Genomic DNA, 24,639 nt, shown 5'->3' on the forward strand with positions numbered 1-24,639 from the left:
ATTAAAACAGACTTATTATAGTGAAAAAGTTGTTGTCTCATTTCAATTGACCCAATTCAATTAAGAATTGAAGAACACACAGTCCGCGTGGGTGAGGTTTATTATCCTATTCTAGCCTATTTGGGAATTGAACTTTTATTTCTTATCTGCCTGTTCTAATATTAACAATGACTCCATGCTCTTTTGACAAGATCAATTCTCTTTTTTGACTTGAATGCATTCATGATAAGCCTAATTTATCTTGAAAGTTCTTTACCATAGATTTCCATAATTGTATAATTGTGAACCTGGCCAAAAAGTTGCAATTTTGAAGTCCCCAAAGAAAAGAGCTTGCGTGGCATTTTATCTTATTAATTGACAACTAACTTCTGTGTACGGACCGAAATGTGAGTACCTTTTGGTGCAATTCGATATTCTAATTAAAGTTCAGGCGTTGAGCTTACAATCTTTTATTGAGTCACTCTTTGAAAGAACAAAAAGGTCAATTTACACTGCCTTTGGCTTTCAATCCTCCAAAAAATATATCCTGTTAAGAAAAAACATATTTTTTTGGTATGTTTGGTTGTCAGATTGAAATTAACTTGCGCGTCAATGTCTTAGAGATAGTTGAAAGGATTCATTTTTAAATATAAAACAACCATTGTAAACAAAAAAACTCAGATGTCATGCAACAGAATCAATAGGTAACAGTTATAAGTAAATCTTCTGTTTTAGCTGCAACGAGCGTTGAACAAAAACAGTGGTTTGCTTTAACATGTTTACTAAACGAAAAACGTTCACCCGAGTTCAGGGAAAAGTATGCAAAATGTCTGAAAATGTTTTTTATGTTGATTGAACACTCCATTTCGCATCCCCCCAGTCCTAGATAACCAGTCTATTTGCACCCCCCAAAAATTACTTTTTCGTCCTTATAGATCCTTCAGTTTAGGTACAATAAGTTGCCGCCAACGGTACAAGATTGGATGGATTTTTGTCTGCTTACATTATAAGCAAATTTGAATTACTGCAAATGTGTTAATTTCATAAGTTCGCAGCATAATTATATTGTAAATGCCGTTTTTGCATAATTGTATTTGTAATTGTATGAAAACAATAATTGCAAACAATATGCTATAGCACGTGTAAGTGGGGGTGCAAATGGACATGGGGGTGCAAATCAAAACAGAAAAGATCCTCCATTTCAACGAAACCAAGAGGAAACAAAATCGTCTGTAACAGGTAAATCATTTCAGTCTACTGTTTTGACCAACGAGTTTTGGCAAACAGATAATCAAAATTTTCGCTGCTCATCGCATTTCATCGAAAAAGGCGAAACGAGTAGGCTACAATCTAAACTTTTGTTTACAAAACGCGATAAAAGTCGCCTTCAATTTGAAATTTTTCCGAACGATCTTAAACAAACCAATATTGATGCTGCTACAAGAAAGACTAACTCTTCGTCAACCATAACTGATTGCATCATAACAGACTATCATGAACCCAGCAGAGTAGCAGATACAAAGTTGAAAGTTGATCATTTAGCAACCACTGTTATTCTTAAGTATCAGTTGCTAAAGTCAAAAAATAACAAAGAAACCTTTTTTGTCAAAAAATAATCAGCCACTGTGTTCCGAAAGGTTTAAAAAAATATAGACTGAAAAAATATAAAACACTTTTAAGGTACAGTGAAATGAGATGAGATGTAAAACGAATTTCAAAAAGTCATCGAACTAGCTTCAGCACTACACGTTTGAATGTTAACTTGTTATGTTAGAAAAGACCAATCAGAGTTTCTGCTTCAAGAAAAAGAACTGAACTGGGATACAATACAATTACATTAGAGGGCAAATTTAAAACTAAAACAATCTACTTCATCAAAAAAAACAATTCTCTGAAGTTTTCTTGAGTTGAGTAATGAAGAATTCAGATGGAATTTCAATGAAACCATCTGTAACAAAGAAATAATTTAAAAAAATCCAAGCTTTATTTAACTGTTTTGGTAAAATGCTAAAAACGCCTAAAAGAAATTGCAAATCTACTAATTGAAAGATTTCAAACCATGGGGATTTCTTAGGCTATAAACAACAAACTTCATCATTCCCTCTAAAACTGTTCTGAAGAAGCGTTTGGATTTCCGTTATATAACAACGAAGGAAACTAATGCATCCAATTTTCTCCTAGATTCATTGAATAGCATTTATCTCTCTGTCCTTCAAAAATAATTGCACGGGCAATTAATGATGCTAAGCCAGCTTTTGTGGATCTCTTGTGTTATCTGACTAATCTATTCAACACTGAAGGGAAATATTCTCAATATCTAAAAATAATGTGTAACTCCTGTTTCCAAAACAGGAGTTCTCGGAGATCAGTCGAATACAGGTTTATTTCAGTCGGTTCCGCTTTGTTCAAAATCGTTGAAATAGCGTCTGGTTTGCAAATAAAATTTTTTATGAGAGAAAAAATTGTCTGTCAACCACTTTGGGCTACAGAATACAAATTTCATGAGTTGTTGCTATTTTAAGCTCTTCACAACGAATGAGATTGGAACTTAACAAAGAAAACACTGACAGGTACAATTTTAGATCCTTCAAAATGCTTGTGAAAGCAGGAACGGTGACTTTCTACTCTTTACGGAGACTAGAAGATCTATATTTTGACTAACACAATAGCATTTTGATAGTAACAGAAATTATTTAAGAAGGACGCAAAGGGTTCTCCTTAATGGATTTCAATACAATTGGGCGGCTTTGAGAAGAGAATTTACACATAATTTTATGTTCTCTGTTGGTTAACCTCTGGGTGGAAGACCTAGCTTAGTGGAAGACGACACTTTTATTTATATTAAACTTTGATTGCCCTTCGTCAAAAAAGCTTTAGCACAATATATCAAGATTAACAATTTTTCTACAAAGTCCAAGCATTGTTGATCAAACAAAAAAAGGAAATAAATGGCTTTCAGTACAAACAAGAGCTGGACAAAAACCGTTTTGAATACCGACACTGAAATAAAGGCAGAATCACTGAGTTTGAAGTACATTGGCATAGTTATTGACAGCAAACTAAAATCTCATGAAGAATTGAAGAAGATACTTCAGAAAATGGCCTGTGGAATCAAAGTTTTGAGGAAATTAGGTGAAAGCTTACGGGTGAAGACAAGACGATTTTTGCTAAAAGAAACTTTTTTAAGTCATATATATTATTCAGATTTAACATTGTCGGGGTTGCAACAAATGTTGATCAAAACGTTGGAGTGACAATTGTATCGAAAAATTTAAATAAAGAGAAAGTACACTAAGGCGACAGATCTCAAACTTGGTCATGAAGTTATCCGCTATCAGAAAAAAAAAACATTACAAGTCAAAAACACTCGCGTTCAAAATAGTAAAAAAACAATTAGTTTTTAAGTGATTCTTTTGTTGCATCAGCCATTCTTTTTCCCGAGTCTGACTTCTAGTATCAGACTTCAAACAACATCGAGAGCTGCCTTGAAAACGAATCAAAACAACATTTTTAGAAAAAAATTTTTTGAAGGACCCAAATGTAACTGATATGTAGGCTGTCATTGAAAAGATTCGAAATCAGACTTCAAATACATTGCATATCTTCACGCTGTACATAGGAAATTGTTCAAAATTTTCAAGCTGGCTTTTACAAGTTCTTTGAGTAACTAATATAATTTTTTTAAGTTTCACATAAAGGTGTACTCTTTACTGTACATTACTTTTTTATCTTTTGCCTTTTTAAATGTATTTAATAGAGGAAAACGAAATTGTTTTTTGTTGGTAACAAGTAACACAAAGTGATCCCGTTATATTAACAATAGTCATACAAAATCTTATTGGCGCATCATTGCCTCGGAGTTTGCTAACCTCTAAATGATGGCCATAGTTACGGTGTGTTAATGAATATTGCCAGACAGCTGCTATTGCCACCGTGAATTTACTTAAATCCGAGGCAAAGTCCAGTAATTGAATAATTTTAGGAGGGCAATAACAGCTGCGTGGTAAGGGATTTGTCGATCTCTCGTTGCGATTACAACAGTTGAAAAACTTTATCACGCGTTGGTTTGACTGGACTATCACACTCTATCACACTCAATCTTATCACACTCTATCATCGCCACTTTTTATAAAACAACAGTGGTGATAAAAAAGAGTGTAAAAACTTTGTCTTTTGACGAAGCAGATTTTGTAATTGGACGTTACGTAATTTTACATCGGTAAGTTATGAAACTGTGGTCATTGCAAGCATTGGTTCTTTTGCTGTTGATTATTATTCGTTATCAAACGGTTGTTATAGCCCCTTGAAGTTTTTTGAAAACTAGACTTCACCCCAAGGTTTAAAATTTTTCTTGACGTAACAAAAGTTTGAGTGATAACATTCATTATATATACCATCTTTAATTCCATTCCGGAAAATTCTATTTTAGTCTGTTTCAAACAACAGGTTAGAGAATGCAAGAAAGTTTTTCTCAAAACACGGATAATTTTCAAAATACGGATACTTTAAAAAAGAATTTTGAAATTCTAATTTTCAATCTGGAAAGCACATTGAATGCCGACATTCAGAGAGACCATCAAATTTAAAATAGTTGTCTATATTTTCATGCAAAAACGAATCAATCATCTTGCTCTGTTTAACTTTTCTTAGTTTATGTACTGTTACACTTAGGAAATCTTCTCTAAAGCATTGTTCTTCTTTACTGTTCGGGGGTAGTAAAGCATTCCACTTTTATATCCAATTGACACGCGTTCCCAAATATATTTCTACGCACACACGCACAGATGTGCTCTCTCTATCTCTCTCTCTCTCTCACACACACACACACACACACACACACACACACACACACACACACACGCAGGATTGATTTTTTTCGAAAGGAATATAATTCTGCACAAAAGGTGTGCAATTCTGAGGCAAAAATCCAAAAAAATGTTTTCTTCCAAAGTAAACGAAATTTCAAAATTCTATTTTACCAGATGGAATAAAATTTTGCGAGCTTTTCAACGATACCACCTTCAGCTCTTCCACGCAAAACGTCAACAAAAAAAATTTTAGCGAGATAAAGTTCCAGCCTACAAAACTGTGGTTGAATAACCTTGGATTGTATTAAGTGAAAGATTACTATAAATATACTTCACATAAGATTTGATAACATTTCTGAGGAAGTCCAAGCCGAGATCACTGTAAAAAAGTTTCAGGGCTTAGAGGTAGAGATAATGCTAACGAGCTGTGTACATAGTTTTCATATTAATATGGATAAACTCCAATGGGTTTCATTCTAATCCTTCCGACCCACTATAGTGGCGATGGAGCTTAATATACTCAAATGCTTTTTTTGTTCATACAATTTTGACCGATATTTTCATCGTAGACAGTTTTGAGTGCTATCATCAGAAAGCCCGACCAGAGTCGAATATTTAATTAAAAGAATTCTTTTTTTTCCATAAAGTTATCAGGGTTTAAAATTTTGTGAACATTTGACTGATTTTCGTTGGTTATGCTCGCTTGTTCCGTAGTTTTACGCAATATTTTCCCATTTTTGCTGAAAAACCTGTTAAAATTGTTTACGAGTGTTGTTGGTTTTACCTCGAGTGTTGTCGAAATATCTGATTCAATTTTTCGGCCAAAATGTTTGCTAAGTTTCTCAAAATTCAGCCTTTTTTCATCAAAAATGGCATAAGCTTTAGTCCACTTCGTTTAAATTTGCCGGATTAATGCACCTGAAAACTGCTGACACTATCTTCGTTAACTCCGAAGAAGGCATTGAGTTTTGGAAGTAAAAGTTTGTTATTCGATTTTGTTTGTCTTGTCTTGTAGTCTTAGTAATGGCAGGTCTAATCCACCCTCTGATGTTGCATTATTTACTTTAAGTGATTTAAGTAGGAATCAATTTTTTTATAAACCAATTATTTTTGAACAGTATTTTAATTTTTTAAAGTTTTTATACTCTTCCTCAAGTGGTAGACAATTAAGCCAACAATTTGGATGAGCGGGGTCGGAATAATGTGTGCAAGCCCACATTACCGAGCTTCCTTGTTTGACAATGAAAAATTTAACACACATTAGATCTTCAGAGAGATGTTTGGCAACTATTTTGTACGCTAGCACAACAGATCTTTCAGCTCCGTAGAACTCACCTAAAAAATTCTCATCAAACTCATCTAATAAAAATTTGCATATGGGTTAATCACACTGTCTTTGCCCGAGCGGTATTCAGCTGTTGTATTTGGAAAAGCCTCGAGAATAAATGTCTTAATTTACCCCTTTGACATTACCACTTCAATCAACATTAATTATTTAGTACATCCTCCCTCTCTCGGGAATACTTTTACAACATGCCAAGCGTGAATTCTTTTCAAATTTAGGCATATAATTAACGCTGGAATCAAATTTCCTTTCACAGCTTCTTAATTTTCCTTTTCTACCTGCGGGTAAAAAACGGCTAGGTGAAAGAATTAGAATCTGTTGTTAACTGTTTGCAGTTTTTAAATATTTTTAAGAAGCACTATCGAAAGCGGTGAGCAATTTTTCTATCTAAGAAAAAGTTTACGAGATAAAACTTTTGATTCTTTGCTCGGTTTTATGATTACGACTATTTTGCATCAGTTTAATCACCAAGGCTTGAAACAAAAATGTTGCTCGTGAGAATTCAATGTCGCTGTTTCGAGCAGTATCTTGTAGGGTCTGGCATAAACTCCATGGAAATTAGCCTTTACAGAATTAACACCCCCCCCCCCATTAAAATTAGCATTAAAATTAAGTCGTGATTTTTTTCGGTTTCGATAGATTCGTATCAAGTCCCACGAACCGCAACGGCATGGCCAAATGCGCTAAATGCGGATCTCTTTAACATTCAAGTGGGCGTTTATTTACATTGGGGGTATTTTTCCATGATTTTTTCCCACACAAAGCGACCGAGTAATTTGCAAAAAAGGAGAAAAGCTGCAATCATGAAACATTTAATTTAGATTAAAACGTGATGAAATCAGCAGAAGATAGATCAAGGAACATGTTTCTGCAAAAAGTGATAATTCAGAAGATCAAATACATTAGTTCTTTTTCATCTGTTAAAGAGTCTATCTCAGATATCTCGAGAATTTGCAGACAAAAAATTATCATTTAAACATAAACATGTAATTTCTTTTTTCTATCTGATCAATACTTCAAATAATTTTCCATTTGAAGTTGGAAATCTGTTGCCGCTATAATAGCCCTGCAAGTATTGCCATTAATTTAATTGCGTTTTGAGAGTGAAAATTTATTTTTAAAATTTTTTTCAGACTGTCCTAGACGCGCTCCACCCATTGTGACGAAATCTGGTGAAAAGACAGAGAAGGCGTGATCAAACAAAATTGACCCTTTCCAACCATTGCGTGTCCACAAATTCATCAAACACTACTGTTTACATTTCACTCCACCAATTTCCTGCAATTGAAAATACCTTTATTAAAATCGATTGCGTAAACAGGAACCGCCTTTTAAGCTCATAAAATCCTTGAAGATAATTAATTCTCAAAACCGCAAGTCAAATCTCCCAGAATTAAAGTGTTGAATATTAGATTTAACAAAACAGAGAAAGACCTTTTATCAGTCAGACCATTGGCGTCATAGCTCTTCACCGGTCAATATTAACTGAGTTTCGATTCATTATTGGTTATTATTACTAATCCAATCAGTTAAGCAGCTACGAACCAACCAACATTTCTCACACATGAAACCAAGGATGAACTTAAACTGTGAGAAACCTGCTTCTGCTATGGCCAGCCTTTTTGACAAAAATTTCATATTTGCGACTTTATTGCTATTATATGTGCTATACTTACCAATCACAACTGCACAAGGTACGTGACAAAAATGTATTCAGCTCATTGGTAATATTCACTCTTCCCTTATTATTCTCTTTATATCCACTCCATGTTTGTATGGTCAATGTTTTGTTCCGATCTCGAGATTTATTTAGGGGTTAGGAACTTCAAGCCAGCCAGGCTGTTTTTTTTTATCAACCAATTCTGTCCGATCGACATCTTTGTCAAAGAGAAAAGTGGTATTATCATTCAAAAGATCTTAAAAACAGAGTCGATCCTTAAACAGCCCTTTAATTTTTTTTATTTCTCTCATTTGTTTTTAATTCTCGAAGAAGTTTTATGCATTATGGAATTAAATATCAAACTCTAACAATCATTTCTGTAAAAAAAACATTAGATTCAGTACTCCACAGCTTAAAACAGTAGAAGAAATTGAGCAAATACTAGTGCAAAAACATCAATTTTATTCTCTCTGCAAAAAATACTTATCAAACGAGCACAATGTTTTCAAAAAATATATAACATTTAAAAAGTTTTCCGATTGTAAAACTGATTATAAGTTCAGTCTGAATGAACAAAATTTAGGGACAATCTGAGCTTTCACAAAATCAGAACGTAGTAGACATTTCTAGCAACTTGTACTTCAAACAGGGAACTACTGTTAGTTGAGAAATTAATTATCAACAAGGCGACTCGGTAATGTGCAATTGCACATAAGGTTCCGACCACGCTCATCCACAATTTTGGCATGATTGTCTACCAAATGAGGAACATAGAAAGACCCAAAAATTCAAGTATTTTTTAAATTGGTATATGAACGAAAAGATAGCCTCCAAAGCTTCAGTTGTGGAGTGAATAATGGTGCATTAGATTGACGAGATGTGCAAATATTAAGCAAGCAAGTCAAGACGAACATCAAAATCAAACATCAACAACAAAAACTAAATACAATAAAAACTTCATGTCCAATTTAAAAAACAAAACTTAATAACAAAGTCAAAATAGCGTCAGATAAAACTGATATTAAACAAAAAAAGTTTTAATCCACCAGAAAAGATATGGGACTACTCAATAAAAAGGCTTGGTAACAATTCGACAATAAATCACGAAAACAGTAAACTTGTAAAAATCGCTATTTTTTAAAACAATTATTTTAGGAAAATTCATACGACTGAAAAGACAATTGAAAACGACAATTAACCAAAAAATTTTTAAAAATTCAAATAAGTTCTTCGAGAAAGTAGTGTCGAAGCCTTTGAAATCTTAATCTATATCTTCAAGGATTTTAAGATTATCAATTGTGCCTTATTTTGAAAGCCAATAATGTGATATTTGAACCGTCAATAACGTGATAATGTGACAAACCTAGAAAACGTGAAAAATGGGCAAATACCTAAAAATCAAAGAAAAATTGAATTCTAGTAGTATCAAAGCAAAAATAACCATATCCTAAGGCGTAAAACCGCAAAAAAGATTGAATTAGATTTCAATAGAAAGAAGAAGCATTCTCTCATTGCTGACAATAAGCTACAAGTTGACCAAATTAAGAGAAAAATAGAGGCAAATTTCAATAAGTCATTATTTGCTTAAAAATCAAATACTTTTAAAAGTCAAAAGGACCATAAGCTTTCAAGTAATCAATTAGATACAAAAATGTGGAGCTAATTCTGAAACCAATTGGACCTATCATTAGTTAGCTTTGTTTGAAAAGTTCTGTTTAATTAATGAAGAAAAGTTCCATTTTTTTTTAATAAAAAGATCGACTTATTACAATCCGAATTATTTTTGGATTATACCAGTTCAAGATTGGTAAAAAAAAGCCCTGCTAATGCTGTTTGTTCATACGGAACACTTAATTATTCGAATGCTATAGATATTGATAGTAAAAATAGTGCATTAGATTGATGATATGTGCAAATATTAAGAAAGCGAGTCAAGACGAACAGCGACATCAAACAAAAACAACAAAAATTAATTACATCAAAAAACTTCATGTCCGTTTTAAAAAACAAAATTTAATAACAAAGTCAAAAAAGCGTAAGATAAAACTGATATTAAACAAATTAACTTGTAATTCACCAGAAAAGATATGGGAGCAGTCAATTAAAAGGCTTGGTAACAATTAGACAAAAAAGAACAAAAACAGTAAAGTTGAAAATTTCGCTTTTTTAAAAAACAATTAATTAAAAAGTAATAAAAATCGTTAGAAATCAACTAAAATTTCCCCTAGGTGTACAAAAACCAATGCTTCTATAGAAAGAATTGAAAAAATGCCGGTATTCAATTTTTTATATTGTTACAAAAAGAACAACAAATAGACAACAAACAAAAAATCAATAAAACTTGGCAGAAAATGCTTCCGAAATCGTAAAGCCACACTATGGCCATCAATATAAGTTAGATTGCACATTCTTTGAGCACCGATAAATTATTATGTAACCTCTCAACAATGAAGGTAGGTAGATATATTTGAAAAAATCAAAATTAAGTAACACTTTAATTTTTTTTCGAAAAAACTATTTCCAAAGACATGAACGCCATTAATTACAGAATAAAATAATTAAAAAGGTTCAATTGTTCTCCCAAAGCATGCCCTTGAGAACTGAAATTATCCAGAATATGTCTTACGTCTACAAAAAGAACGTCAAACACGACAAAAATCAAAAATTAATTTACTTTTTTTCCGTGTCGAAGCCACTAAAGTCAACAATATCTTTAAAAACATTAGATTGTGTGACACCAATCCCTCTTGAAACCTTCCTATCACAACAATGATTTCATATTTGGATTGTAATACACGAGAATAGATAACAAACAGACAATAAAAGGAGCAAAATTGCGAAGTTACAAAGTGTTTTTTTAGTTTATAAAACGATTGTTTTCAGAGTCATGAAAGCCATCAGCTATCTACTAATATCAGAAAATCGGGTCTTCTATTCTTCCATTAAAGGCCAATGAAACCGGGTCATTGTACTGGAATTTTCATATGACTAAAAAGACAAAGGAAAAAGGACAGTTAATAACAAAATATAACAAGTTGAAATAAATTCTTCGAGAAAGTAGTGTCAAGGCCGTTAAAATCATATTTTACATCTTCAAGGATTTTAAGATTATCAATTGTGCCTTATTTTGAAAGCCAATAATGTGATATAAGAACTGTCAATAAAGTGATAATGTGACAAAACTAGAAAACGTGAAAAATCGGCAAATACCTAAAAAAAATTAAAAAATGTGAAATCTAGTAATAACAAAGCCAGAAAACCAAAACTTAAGGCAAAAAAATAAAGATTGAATTCGATTTCAAAAGAAAGAAGAAGCATTCTTTCATTGCTGACAATAAGCTCCGAGTTAACTAAATTAAGAGAAACATAGAGGCAAATTTCAAAAAGTCATTATTTGCCTAAAAATCAAATTCTTTTAAAAGTCAAAAGAACCATAAGCTTTCAAATAATCAACTAGATACAAAAAAGTGGAGATATGTAGGAATCCAATTGGACCCATCACGAGTTAGCTTTGCTGTGAAATTTTCTGTTATTTAATTAATGTAGAAAAGATCGATTTTTTTATTTAAAAGACCGACTGATTACAATCCGAATATTTTTGGATTACACCAATCCAAGATTGATTCAAAAATGTTGTTTGTCCATTTGGAACACTTAATCATTTCAAGGTTCTAGATATTAATATTTTGTTAGTTAAAAACTCAAAAATAGATGCTGCGTTTTTGATAATCAACGAATAAATTTAGCAAAAAACGGCAAAGTTTTAATTACAGAGCAATTTCCACGGAATTTGAAGTAGATAAAGCCCCGTTTTGAGTTTAAAAAGATTGTGTTAGTGGTGTTTGGGTCTGTACTTCCTGAAAATTTAATTAAACTGGACTAAAGAAACTTATTTCGTGCCAAAATTTTTGCCAGAAATTTTGACAAAAAAATTTAGCCAGAATTTTTGACAAAAAAATTAATAAAAATAGCCTACAAAAAAGTTTTTTTTGTCTTTACAAACAAAAATCAACAACACTTTCTAAAAAAATATTAAATTTTAGCAAAATTGCCAAACTTTTGTCAAAAATTCCCGAAAATATGAATAAAATCTCACCGGAATTAACACTATTTTCTCAAATTTTAAACCTCGATAACTCTGTAAAAAACGAAAATTAAAAAAATCTTTTTAATTCCATATTATACACTGGACAAGTTTCTAATGATACCAGTCTTAACTCTGCGATGAATATGTCGATCGTCAAAATTGACTGAACAAAAAACCCATTTGAGTATATAGTTCCTTCCCGCTCAAGAGGGGTTGGAACAATTAAAAGAAAAGCCAAAAAATATTATTGACATTTTCTTAGTTGCTGTTCTTTCCACTGCCATGGAGCATTAAAAATTTTTTCAAAAACATTTTTGATAACTGACAAATGTCTGTAAATTTTAAGGCTCAAGAAATGTTCATATAACTCTTTGAAAATACAAAAAAAACATGCAACTTGAACTGCTTGCCTACAAAAAAACTCTTTTCCTTTTCCCCATAAGTCCACATTCCAAACTTAATGAATTGAGATTTTATTATGCAACCCGGTTATTATAATCAATTGTTGAAAATTGCTGAATTTTGTTTTCCTGACTATACATTTTTTTATAAATTATGTTCAAAAAGTCCTAAATTTGTCATTTTATAAGAATATTCTAAAATTCTTGATGCTTAGTTTTCAAAATTAGAATCGAAATTTACAAAAAATCAGTTTTCCTATAGTTTAGCTAGAGATGACTTGTCAAAAACGGGATTCTGTAAAGTACTGTGAAACAGTTGGAATATCAACTGCTCAACAAACCTAAACCAAACAAATATATTGCTAGATAAAATGCGGAAGGGGCAAAAAAATACTTTCTGCTGATGAAGGAAAAAATCAGCAATTTCCATCTCTGAAAGCACGTGTCTTCTGGTGAAACTATATAAAAACCATTGCAGTTTTTACTGTTTTTCAGGAGTACGGTGACCCCTATTTTAGAGCTCAAAATGCTTCTGAAACTTTTTACAAAATCACCAGTTTCAGCATAACTCAGTTTCAGTAGAAAATGATGCGTTCTCACAAGTGCAATTTTGCTCTTTATTTAGAGAGATCATCGGAATTATTGGCATAAATTTTTCTGTTAGCTGTATTTTGACCTTCAATTTTCGCCAAACAAAATGTTCGAAAATTGTAAAAATGTGCGAGCTAAAACTATTTTCGAACTTAACACGGTTTGTAAAAAAACAAGGGTTTGTCTAGAAATGTGAATTCATTCCTATGAACTACTACTGTGGTGTAGTGGTGTATTGCTTTTGAAACAAATTAAAGATTTTGAGCTAAATTTGCAAAAACATTTGTTTTATTCAAGAAAAAAGCATGTTCAAACATTATTCTGTTGGAATAAATTTCAGTTCAAAAACTACCTTTTTAAGATCTTTGCTTAAAACCGAGTTTCGCCAAAAACTTTGAAAAAATTGAGATACAAATTGAAGCAGTTAAAAGCAGCATTAAATTAGAAAAACGAAGAATTCATGTCAAACATTATAAACTTAGCCGAAACTGTAAACGGAGAGAACCTAATTCTTTTTAGAACAAACACATTGTTTCTGACCTTGAAAAACAAATTTCTGCCAAAAATAATTTTGCAAGAAAAAGAATAATTTGCATCACTTCTAGAAGCCTCAAAATGATCGGTTAAGCCATTTTAACGTTAGCATCAGTTCAGAAAACTCCCTCAAAACAGAAACGATGCCCACCCAGCTTATTTTAGAGAGAAGTTTAGTAAAAGGGAACGTCAGTAACCTCAAAGACGACAAACTTCTACAATGACAGAAGATTTAATAATTACAAGGACCCATAACCAGTAAATATGACGCCCTGTTGTGTTGCAAAGTGAGCTAATAATAGAGGAAATGAAAATGATGGCAGAACGAAAATTTACGAAAAATATTCTGAAAAATTCTTATTTCTTAAGTGAGATAATAATAATTTCGAGAGTTACGAAGTTATCAAAACAAAATGCTTATTTGGTTTGAGAAAATGAAGATCACTTATAAAAAAAAATTCAGCAAAGATCATATTTTTCTGAACGGAAATTGTCAAAGACAGTTTAGAACAGTGGCGCAACAAGTCACAGAGTAAAGCAGACATACTCAAATGATAAAATCTTACCTTAGAAAAAAAATCAATTTAAGATGGGCCATGATATGTCTGTAAAATAAACATATCTGGAAATTCCAAAAGTGGGAGATTGGTTTTTTTTCAACTGATAATATTTGTCGACAACTACCCACAGCAGAAAATTTAACCACCCTAATTTTAAAGAAGGAGCAAATTGGAAAAACATTGATGAGGAAAAAACGCCAATATCGCCAAAAATATCCCCAGTATAATTGCCATCTTGGCTACTTGCAATTGTCGGCCTTTAAAAACCTCAAAATGAAATGTTTACCATTTTTTTTCCAATATTTACAAAATTGACAAACAATTGAGCATATTAACTATTTTCTATAATTAATGTTGTTAAGATTAAATCATTATATGCTAAGTCTGTCTTTGATTAAAATTTTTTAAAAGTCAATTGATTAGCGTTATGTAGATTAATAATTTTTAGTATCAGTTAAAATTCGTAACGAGAATTGTAAATGGTATTGCTGGATTTCTAAAGTTGATTACACACACCATTTTTAATCACAACATACAAAAAAAAAATGTTTTCATGGAAAAAACATTGTTGCCGCAAAAATGGATTTTTTTTGTATTTAAAATATAGTCAATTAAAAAAAACTTGACGCTTACTGTTTAATTAAAAAGTATTTTGAAAGAAATACTTCTCAAAGACGTATTTTGAATGAAGTCAATTGAAAGTGAAGTTTCCCCAAATGCCGACTTTATCAAAGCGACACGTATCCGAATTAATCCGTGGAGCATTGATTTCACATCATCTTTCCATATTGAAGAGTGATCTTTCATTTCTGAAAATAAATTGAGAGACTCAATGAGAGACGAAACAGTTATTTCGTTAAGATAATTACTGTTGACAACTTCTGCAGCTTTAACAGGGCAGATAAATAGTCTTGATCATTTGTCGCCCAGTAGGATGGTAAACTCTAGAAGCAAATTTTTTGTTCTGTAAATGTTTGAAAAAAAAGTAATTCAGTCCTTAATAAAAAAGGATAACATAACCGATTAATGTAGGGCGAATTGCTCTCAAACTACCGGTGAGCGGTTGGCTTCCGTAGTACTGCGCTGGGACTCATATGCTAGCATGGGGGCGCGGAGTGTGGGTGGGGGTCGAGCGAGTGAGGGGTAGGGCTTGACAAGAGGGGGATCTATTGCTTTTCATGCAGTAACTTCAGTTCCGCGTGAAATCTGCTCAATTGATTATAGAACTCTAAAGTTGGGAGATTGGTTTTTTTTTTCAAATGATAATATTTGTCGACAATTTTCCACATTAGTGGAAAATTCAACCACCTAATTTTAAAGAAGTAGCAAATTGGAAAAATATTGATGAGGAAAAACGGCAATATCGCCAAAAAATATCTCCAATATAATTGCCATCTTGGCTACTTGCAATTGTCGGCCTTTAAAAAACCTCAAAATGAAATGTTTACCATTTTTTCCATTATTTACAAAATTGACAAACAATTGAGCATATTAACTATTTTCTATAATTAATGTTGTTATGATTAAATCATTATATGCTAAGTCTGTCTTTGACTAAAATTTTTTAAAAGTCAATTGGTTAGCGTTATGTAGATTAATACTTTTTAGTATCAGTTAAAATTCGTAACGAGAATTGTAAATGGTATTGCTGGATTTCTAAAGTTGATTACACACACCGTTTTTAATCACAACATACAAACATATCCGGCAGATTGCCGGAAAACAGCCGCCGTTGATTCCAATAAGCATGATTGGGATTGAAAGAATAGATATTGAAAAAAAAAGATTTTTGTACAAAAACATTTTTAAGTCCGATTTATTTTGATGGCATTTCTTAACTGAACATACTTCTGTTTCTTAGAGAGAGGCTACAGGGGCTACCATCAATACCAATAAGCATTAGAAAGAGGTAACTAAGACTTATAGGAACGACGTTCAAATAGCGGGCATCTAAAATTGGGCTTTATGGGTTTATCCCGTTTCTATTTCTGACTTCAATTTTTATACTGACTCTGTTCATTTTGAATTGCTTTGCTGAGCAACTGATGTTCAAAATCACTTTTAGCAGAATGAAAAAAGAGAAACTAGCCTAGAGAAGTCAAAAAGATTTCACGCAAAATATTGAAAAAGCGGCAAAATGAGGTAAAGCGAATCATTTTTTTATTCGACGTTTTGCATCGCAACTAGCGCTCTTTTTGAGATTAGGGAGTCTGTGTTAAGATTTCTAGGTCACTATGTCTGGCAAACTTTATTAAAGTTGACCAAAAAAGCATATTTTGTGCCATTTTTGATGAAAAAAGTTTGAATTTTGAAAATTTTATCCAAAATTTTAGCCAAAAAAACTTCAATCTTCAATCAAACAATTCAACAAGGCTCTTCTATTTTTAACGACAACACTCTGCCGTTAAAAATTTATTATGACTTATTAACTTATTTTGATTTATATTAGCGAAAATATGCCAAATTTTAGCAAAAATTACTGAAAATATTAACAAAAACAGTCGAATGTTCACAAAAATTTAAACCTCGATAACTCCCTGTAAAACACAAAAATCAAAAACATAGCAGGACAAGTCCTGACGTACAATTCAAAGAATTTTCATTGACTAAACACGAAAACTAGACCTAGAAAGGACTATGAGTGAATTCAGAAAACCATTTTTAAAAAATCAGAACAAAAAAATAAGAAAAAAACAAAATCAATGTCAAAATGCCGCATGTGAACAAAAAAACACCTAGCGAGAAATGAAAATTTAATTCAAACAAAAACTAGGCCTAGAATGAGCTGTGAATGGATTGGGAAAACCATTTAGAAAAATCCGATCCAAAAAATCGAAAAAACAGTAAAAATCAGAGTGAAAGTGCCGCATGTGAACAAAAAACCACTACCGAGAAACCGAATTTTTGTTCAAACACCGTTTTCTCACTCTACTTTAAAATTAGAGCAAAAAAATTTCACGCCGCAAAACCACTCGCTTTTTCGCTCCATTTCCTGTTTCGGCGTGACCAAAATCACTACTCCAATTTGACTTCAAAAATCATGAAAATGTGTGAACAGATCTTAAAAAAAACATAGCCGGAAAAATTCCGGAAACGACTCGAAGTAGAAATCTGACTATTCACACTAATCAGATGCATCACCAGCATATTATCAATCGACAGACAGTGTAACCAATTCACAAAGAAAAGACTGGGGAACTGGAAACTTGACAAAGGACCAAATCAAAAAATAATATTCTCCAAAAATCCAAACAAAATTCTCTACAACAGATAACATGCAGCTTCCCATCCATAACCCATAGAAATCAATTAGTTATAGATTTGGCTAGATCAATCGCCCACCTAGTACTTGCAGAGAAACGTTAAACAAAAAACTAAAAAAAAGACTAAGAAAAACTCTTTAACGAATTAGAGATTTGTATAATTTGTTTAAATGAAAACTGCCCTGCTAAGCCTTCAAGTGCAAATTCATAGTATCGACTCCTACTAAAATGCTCCTTTTTTGGGAAAAAGTTACCAACAAAAAACATTAAATTGGATGAAATAGGCAACAAAAAGTCGCCAAAATTTGCTCTGATGTGTTTAAAAAAGTGGTTAAAAAATTCCTAATTTTTCTGTCATTTTTCTTCAGAAAAAATGATTTATAACAACAAAATTGTAATCAATTTGTATCCCTGATGATCTTTGAGTAACGAGCTTCTATGCAAATTGCACTTAAAGCAGTAAAACAAAACAGAAGGCCAAAATACTTAAAATTTCGTCGAAAAATCAGCAAAACTGATCAAAAACCTCCAAATTTGCATAAAACTCAAATTAACTACTTGAAACCTTCAATTCCTATCAGAACGAGCCCAAATCCAATACAATATCATAATCAAGCCTCATAAACAAGAAAAATCGCAAAAAACTGCTTTTAAAAGCCGCATGTGAACAAAAAAAATTTCGCTCGCTCAGAGAAAATTTTTTCACACATCAATTTCTCACTCTCTCAAAAACAGCGGTATGAACAAAAAACCACTCTCTTTTCGCTCCCCTCTTCACTTTTGTTCAGCACCCAAAACACTCTAAAATTTTTCACACGTTTCATTTCCTGCCTCAAAATTCACTCCAACTAAAGTGATTAAAAAAAAGGACTTCTCCAATACTCCTCTTCGAGTCGTAAAAAAGACAGCGCCCCAATACAATTCAAATTCTTTGAATTGTAAAAATAGGAGCACTATAATAGCCGGCTGAGAAGATGAGGGCTGCTATTAATAGAAATTTTTTTATGGAAAAAACATTGTTGCCGCAAAAATGACATTTTTTTTGTATTTAAAATATAGTCAATTAAAAAAAACTTGACGCTTACTGTTTAATTAAAAAGTATTTTGAAAGAAATACTTCTCAAAGACGTATTTTGAATGAAGTCAATTGAAAGTGAAGTTTCCCCTAATGCCGACTTTATCAAAGCGACACGTATCCGAATTAATCCGTGGAGCATTGATTTCACATCATCTTTCCATATTGAAGAGTGATCTTTCATTTCTGAAAATAAATTGAGAGACTCAATGAGAGACGAAACAGTTATTTCGTTAAGATAATTACTGTTGACAACTTCTGCAGCTTTAACAGGGCAGATAAATAGTCTTGATCATTTGTCGCCCAGTAGGATGGTAAACTCTAGAAGCAAATTTTTTGCTCTGTAAATGTTTGAAAACAATGTAATTCAGTCCTTAATAAAAAAGATAACATAACCGACTAATGTAGGGCGAATTGCTCTCAAACTACAGGTGACCGGTTGGCTTCGGTAGTACTGCGCTGGGACTCATATGCTAGCATGGGGGCGTAGAGTGCGGATGGGGGTCGAGCGAGTGAGGGGTAGGGTTTGACAAGAGGGGGATCTGCTGCTTTTCATGCAGTAACTTTACAGCCTGCTACAGTTCGGTGGGAGTAACTAAATTCACTAAAATTTCGGAGCATATTTGATTTGCATTTTAGTAGTGAACAGCCAGTAGTGACAGCTGCTGAAACTTTTGAATGAAATTTTGATCACGCAAAACGAAAAAGTCAAGGGCGTAAAAGTCAATTGAAAAGGCATGAACAATAGTTGCTTCAAACTTCGTTCGAAAGCAAGCAAACGTCAATTTCTGTCAGATTAATTTGGTCGTCTCTTTTGATTTTTTTTAATCAATCGACGCATAATCATCAGAACCTTATTATATCTAAATTCAGTTGAAAAAAGAACACTGATTTCAATCCATTATTGCTGTGCAAAAACAAATAAGTAGATTGCGCAAAACAAAATGGCAGTGCAAAGTATCAATAATAATAGCAATGTCATTACTGAAAAAAAAATTATTATTCGAATGGGAACCCAAGAAAAGTTAGTTTTTAAACCTTACATGTTTCCAAGAAAAACAATCCGATAACTGCATGCAAGGGTCTCCTTTAAATTCCTTTAAATTCCAAAAATATGATTAAAGATTTGTTTTTGAAATTTTTTTCATTTTCGTTTTTTCTTAAGAGACAAGGTAAAGAATTCCAGTCCTGTAAAGCTTTTCTAACGAATGAATTTTCTAGATTTGAGCTCTTGAACTTATAGCCCCTGTACTCGAGTCCAGTTCTTTCATTTTTGTTAATTTTCCAGGTTTTAAGTTCACGGCCCCTGCTTTTATCAAATGCTGGTAGTTGGTTGGTTTTATTCTTCCAGATATAATTAATTCGCTTTAATTTCAAAAAATAATGCATAGGTAGAATTTTATGCTTTAATTTCAGATCTCTAGATGAATCAAACTTTTTCCTAAAGAAGCTAGCTTTAACTGCCCAATTAAGTTGTCTGTCCAGTGTTAGAACACGATTTTGGTTGATAGACTGAATGATAGTTGCTGAATAATGTATGTGACTCAACACTAATGCGTTGAGAATGAACTAATGCGTTGAGAGTGACACTAATGCGTTGAGAATGAGAGAGAAGACAGTTAAGCTGACAGGCTTAATTATCGAGAAAATCTAGATTAAAAATGACCAGTTTTAGCAGCAGTCAACTGTTCAACAATCCACGAAATATCTTTTCAATTTACTGATGTCTCCATAATTTAGAGAAAAGCAGCAGTAATCTGTTTAACAGTCCACGAGAAATGTGTTCAACTTGCTTATGTCTCCATCATTTAGAGAAAAATTTTTCATTAAGAAAAGAGTTTCTGAAACAAGTTAAAGAGATATCACGAATTTGGATATATTAAATTTCTCATGATTATGCGTCAATTGATATAAATACCCGAAGAGACGACCAAATAAACCTGACTAAAAATGACGTCTAAACAGGTCGTTTACTATTTAAATAGCATTTTGAGCGTGAAGTTTTGCCAACAAGTGTAGTAACTTATCGAACAACTTAACCAAAATTTGATGAACTCCATGAATGTTGCACATAAAGTGAAATTTGAACCAGTTACAATTTTTTCGTCTTCTCTCTCTGTCTCTTTTATGCTTAATGCAAATGCAAATTCAATAAAGTTGAACAAACCTTAATCTTCACATAAGGCGGCAATATTGTTTTTACTGCGAAGCTAGCATATCGTTCATCAAATTTACCAAGGGATATGTGGTAATTTATCACATTGCGCTAAATTGGATAGATAAAAATGATAATTTGCACAGGTATCATATGATATATTGATAAAGACCGCTACGATATAATGCATAAAAATTTTTCATTTATTTTTTGAAAGATTCTAAACAGCAGACAAGTCAGTATTAAACCCAAGCAATCAATCAACAGCATTTTCTATAAAACACTTCATTAATATTGTTGATCGCAGATGAGATCGTGTTATTTTGTGAAATGAAATGCAATGAGGAATATTAGATCTTTGGAAAAAGAAAGAAATTACTGATTGATTGCATTTGCAAAAAAAACAGCAAAACTATGGAAAAACTACTAGCAGCAACCAATAACAAATAGAGCTCAAAAGTATCTATGAACTGTTTTGAGCCGCACTGCACTGGCTAGAGTCTTACGGCAACGCAGTTTATTAATACGCAGTTTATTAATACGTTGAGCAAAGTAAATTAAACCATTTTGCACGTACACCATTGCAATTGAGTTCCTTCAAACGACTACCATATCTAATCGTATTCAATTCATTTTTTTCAATAATATTGTAAGTAACTTTCCTATATTTGTAACTTTTAGAACTGCTCTACTATTATAGGCCCTTATGAGAGGCCCTTGTGTTCATGCACTTTAACGAAACATTAGAAACAGTTCTCACTCTTTTATAATGATATACAGTCACTAACAACAGTAAACGTTCAAATATCAAAATTAAATAGTAATCTGCCGGTTTCTGAAGAGCATTTTCAGTAGCATTCTGAACTCCGTTTCCTTTCAATTTCATTTGAACAAACTGTAAATCGGTTGAATTTTAATTGTTCTAGAGAAATAAAAAATACTAACGGAGGAGATCTAGATGGAAGTCGCCAGTTTCTCATTGATAGCGGGAAGTTGAGTTCCACGTGAAACCTGTTCTTGATCTTAAAACAAATAAGGCTTCGTCAATTTAAAGATTTTACGAGGAACTCAAGGTACTGCTTTTTACAGATAACTGACAGACTTCCATCTGTATTTTCTTATTAAGTGTTTGTTTAAGTTCTTTTTCTCCAATTAAGAGCAATTAAATTCCAATCGATTTTCAGTTGACGCATATAAAATAAAAGAAAAACAGAAATCCTGATGTTACTGAAAAAGTTCTTCAAAAACAGGCTATAATTTTGCATTTGAAAGTTGCATATGAGTGTCTCTAGATTAATCAAAAATGCATTTAGGCATCAAGCCCCTATTTAATACTTGCTGGAGACTGCAACTTAAACTATTTTGCAAAGCGCGACAGAAGTCTGCTGCAATCTGTAAATTCTCCATATGATTTTAAACCATCGAATATTGATACAGCTACAAGAATGATTAACTCTTCTTCAACTCTTATCGATTACATCATAACAGACGAATATGTTATTAGAATTTCAAAAAATTATTGAAAGCGCATTAGCACTACATGCTCCAATTAAAGTCTGTTATATAAGAAAAGACAAACCAAAATTTTTGCTTCAAGAAAAAAGCTTTAAGAGAAAACAAAAAACAGTTTTCAAGAAATAGCGATAATGAAACTAAAAACGATTTAATTCGTCAAAAAGAAAAACAACTACTCTTATGCCTCTGAGTTAAACAGTGAAAAAGCCAGATGGAACTTCATTCAAGATCTTCGGAATAAAGAAAAGACTCATGGAAAATGCAAATCTTCTAATTTACAGATTTTCTACACTAGGAGAGTTCATTGGCTTGCAACAAACAAACAACATTCCTCCTAAAACTGCTCCGAGAAAGTGCTTCACGTTCCGATTTATAACAAACAGGGAACCAAATGTGCTCATGGATTCATTGAATACAAGTAAATCACTCGGTCCTTCAAAAATACCAGCTTGGGCAATAAAAGATGCTAAAGCAGCGCTATCGGAACCACTATGTTATCTCATTAATAAGTTCAATAGAGAAAGAAAATTTCCAGAAGATCTTAAAAAAGCTATTAACCCAAATTTTCAAAAAAGGAAATCCACTCAATTATAGTCCTATCTCTGTCACTTCTGCTTTGTCAAAATTTTTTGAAAAGGCGCTCAGTTCACAAATCACAAGTTTCCTAGAAAGGAAGCAATTATTGTCTATTAGTCAATTTGGTTATAGAAAACAAATTTCAACAATTGATGCTATCCTGAGATCGACAGAACAAATAAGATAAGAACTCAACGAGAAAAAAAAATGTTACAGGTGCGTTTTTAGATCGTTCAAAGACTTTTGATTATAAACCACAAAATACTGTTACGGAGACTTGAAAATATAGGTTTTGATGAACATGCTAGCAATTTAATAGAGAGTTATTTGAGTGAAAGAACGCAGAGTTGTCCTTAATGGAATTGAATCAGATTGGATAATTTTGAAAAGAGGAGTTCCACAAGGTATTATTTTAGAACCTCTATTATTTAACATTTTTTCAACAATTTAACAAAGATTGTAGGAAAGGATTGCACGGTCGTCCAGTATGCAGACGACTTTTTTCTTTTTGAATCTGACATTGATGAAACATCGTCAAAAACAAAACTTGAACATAACATCTCAAAAATAATCAATTTTTTGCTTTATCGGGTTGCAAATGTCATTACTCACAACTTTAGAAAAACAATGGGGGAATAAAAACCATTTTTAATAGAAAATACGATTGGTCCACAGATCTCAAGCTTCGCAACAAAATATTACCGGTCTCTTTTCTCTTGAAATATCATTGCTCAAAATATTTTTTTCGCTAACTCAGCAACGATCTTCCAGCACATAAAATTGATCCTATCTCTACCATGAGAATAAAACAATATGACAGGTCAAAAAAACGTTCGACATAAGAAAGAACAATATGTTTTTAACTGCTTCTTTTATTGCACAAGCCATTCCAATTTATAATAGTCTGCCCTTTAATATTAGACTGAAAACAACATCGAAAGCTTCCTTAAAAAAAGAACTGACAGAATTTATTTGGAAAGAATTTTGAAGGACTCAAAAGTAACTGATATGAAAGATGACATTGAGAGCATTAGATTTTAATTTTTATTTTTAATCTTCATGATGTACATATAAAATTGTGGGAACATTTTATGCTCGCATTTTAGGCCATTTTTACTAATGTAAGGTCAAATTTTTAGTTAAGTAATTTATTGATTTCATAATTTTACATAATGTTATATTCTTAACTTTACATTGCTTCTTTTACCATTTGCATTTTATTCTTATGTGTACCAGAGGAAATTAACAATGTTCTTTGTTTTTTTTTTAATTGATGATTTTAGGAATCAACTCAAACTCTTTTGAAGCTACCAAACGTTACTTCTCTCAATCGTCACCCGACAATATCTACGGCAACTATAAACGATTCTTGGAACCGAGCAGTCATTTAGACACTAAACAGGACAAATGGAACCCATGGGAAATGTTCAACCCCAGTTATACAGTCGAGAACTCCCAGGGTCACTTTGACATCAACAAAGAGCTCACAGAGTCTGACCTCGAGAGAGAAAGCCGATACGAAGGTCAAAAGTTCAACAATTTGTACGAGCAACCAGCACCAATTGTAGCGCGGACTCTGGAGAAGAAGAACGCGTATTTTATCAAGGCAAAGATGGGACGGCGTCACCGAAACAAATGGAGCCATTGAAATTTAGTAGAAAGCCGAGCGGAGATAAGGCCGCTAGAAAAAACAGGCCCAATTAATTTGAGACCAAATTAGACCAAGCAAACTTTAAAAGATCAGATGATGCTCACTTATTTTAAATGCAATTCGCAATACGCGTTAGTGCGTAAGTTGCTATTCTGAGAGAGTTTAAATATATTTGATCTTATGTGTCTTTTTTAGGGCTTTTTCTTACATTGCCTTACGGTTTCAATGTTCAAACTTGTTTTCAGTCCTCAAAAGCATTGAATTACCTGATTTTTTTTACAAGTTTCTGTCAATGCTATTATACTTCCATCAAACGTTGTATGGGACACAAAATAGCGTAGTTTGTCTCGTGGAAAATTCACGCTTGAAACCTCTTAGTTTCCTGCAATACATTTTATGCAAGAGAAAATCGGACCCGTGAACCCTGGTTTTACTGATA

At 32.5% G+C, this 24,639-nt stretch overlaps 1 protein-coding gene across 5 annotated transcripts in view; it reads left to right on the plus strand.

The window, feature by feature from the left end:
- The window catches only part of LOC142337099 (uncharacterized), a 92,005-nt gene extending 67,620 nt beyond the window's left edge, over positions 1-24,385 (plus strand). For 3 of the 5 annotated variants that reach the window (XM_075386181.1, XM_075386178.1, XM_075386180.1), the window contains exons 2-3: positions 7,266-7,826; positions 23,833-24,385. In XM_075386181.1, the coding sequence (XP_075242296.1) occupies positions 7,697-7,826; positions 23,833-24,197 (495 nt within the window). In that variant the 5' untranslated portion in view covers positions 7,266-7,696 and the 3' untranslated portion in view covers positions 24,198-24,385. Of the gene's footprint in view, positions 1-147; positions 387-6,384; positions 6,503-7,265; positions 7,827-23,832 lie in introns of those variants that run through there. The other 2 variants (XM_075386179.1, XM_075386177.1) reach the window with 2 other exon arrangements.
- The last annotated feature ends 254 nt before the right edge of the window (positions 24,386-24,639 follow it).

This window comes from Convolutriloba macropyga, chromosome 3 (assembly GCF_964194025.1).
Source record: "Convolutriloba macropyga chromosome 3, txConMacr16.3, whole genome shotgun sequence".
NCBI classification, from domain to species: Eukaryota; Metazoa; Xenacoelomorpha; order Acoela; family Convolutidae; genus Convolutriloba; species Convolutriloba macropyga.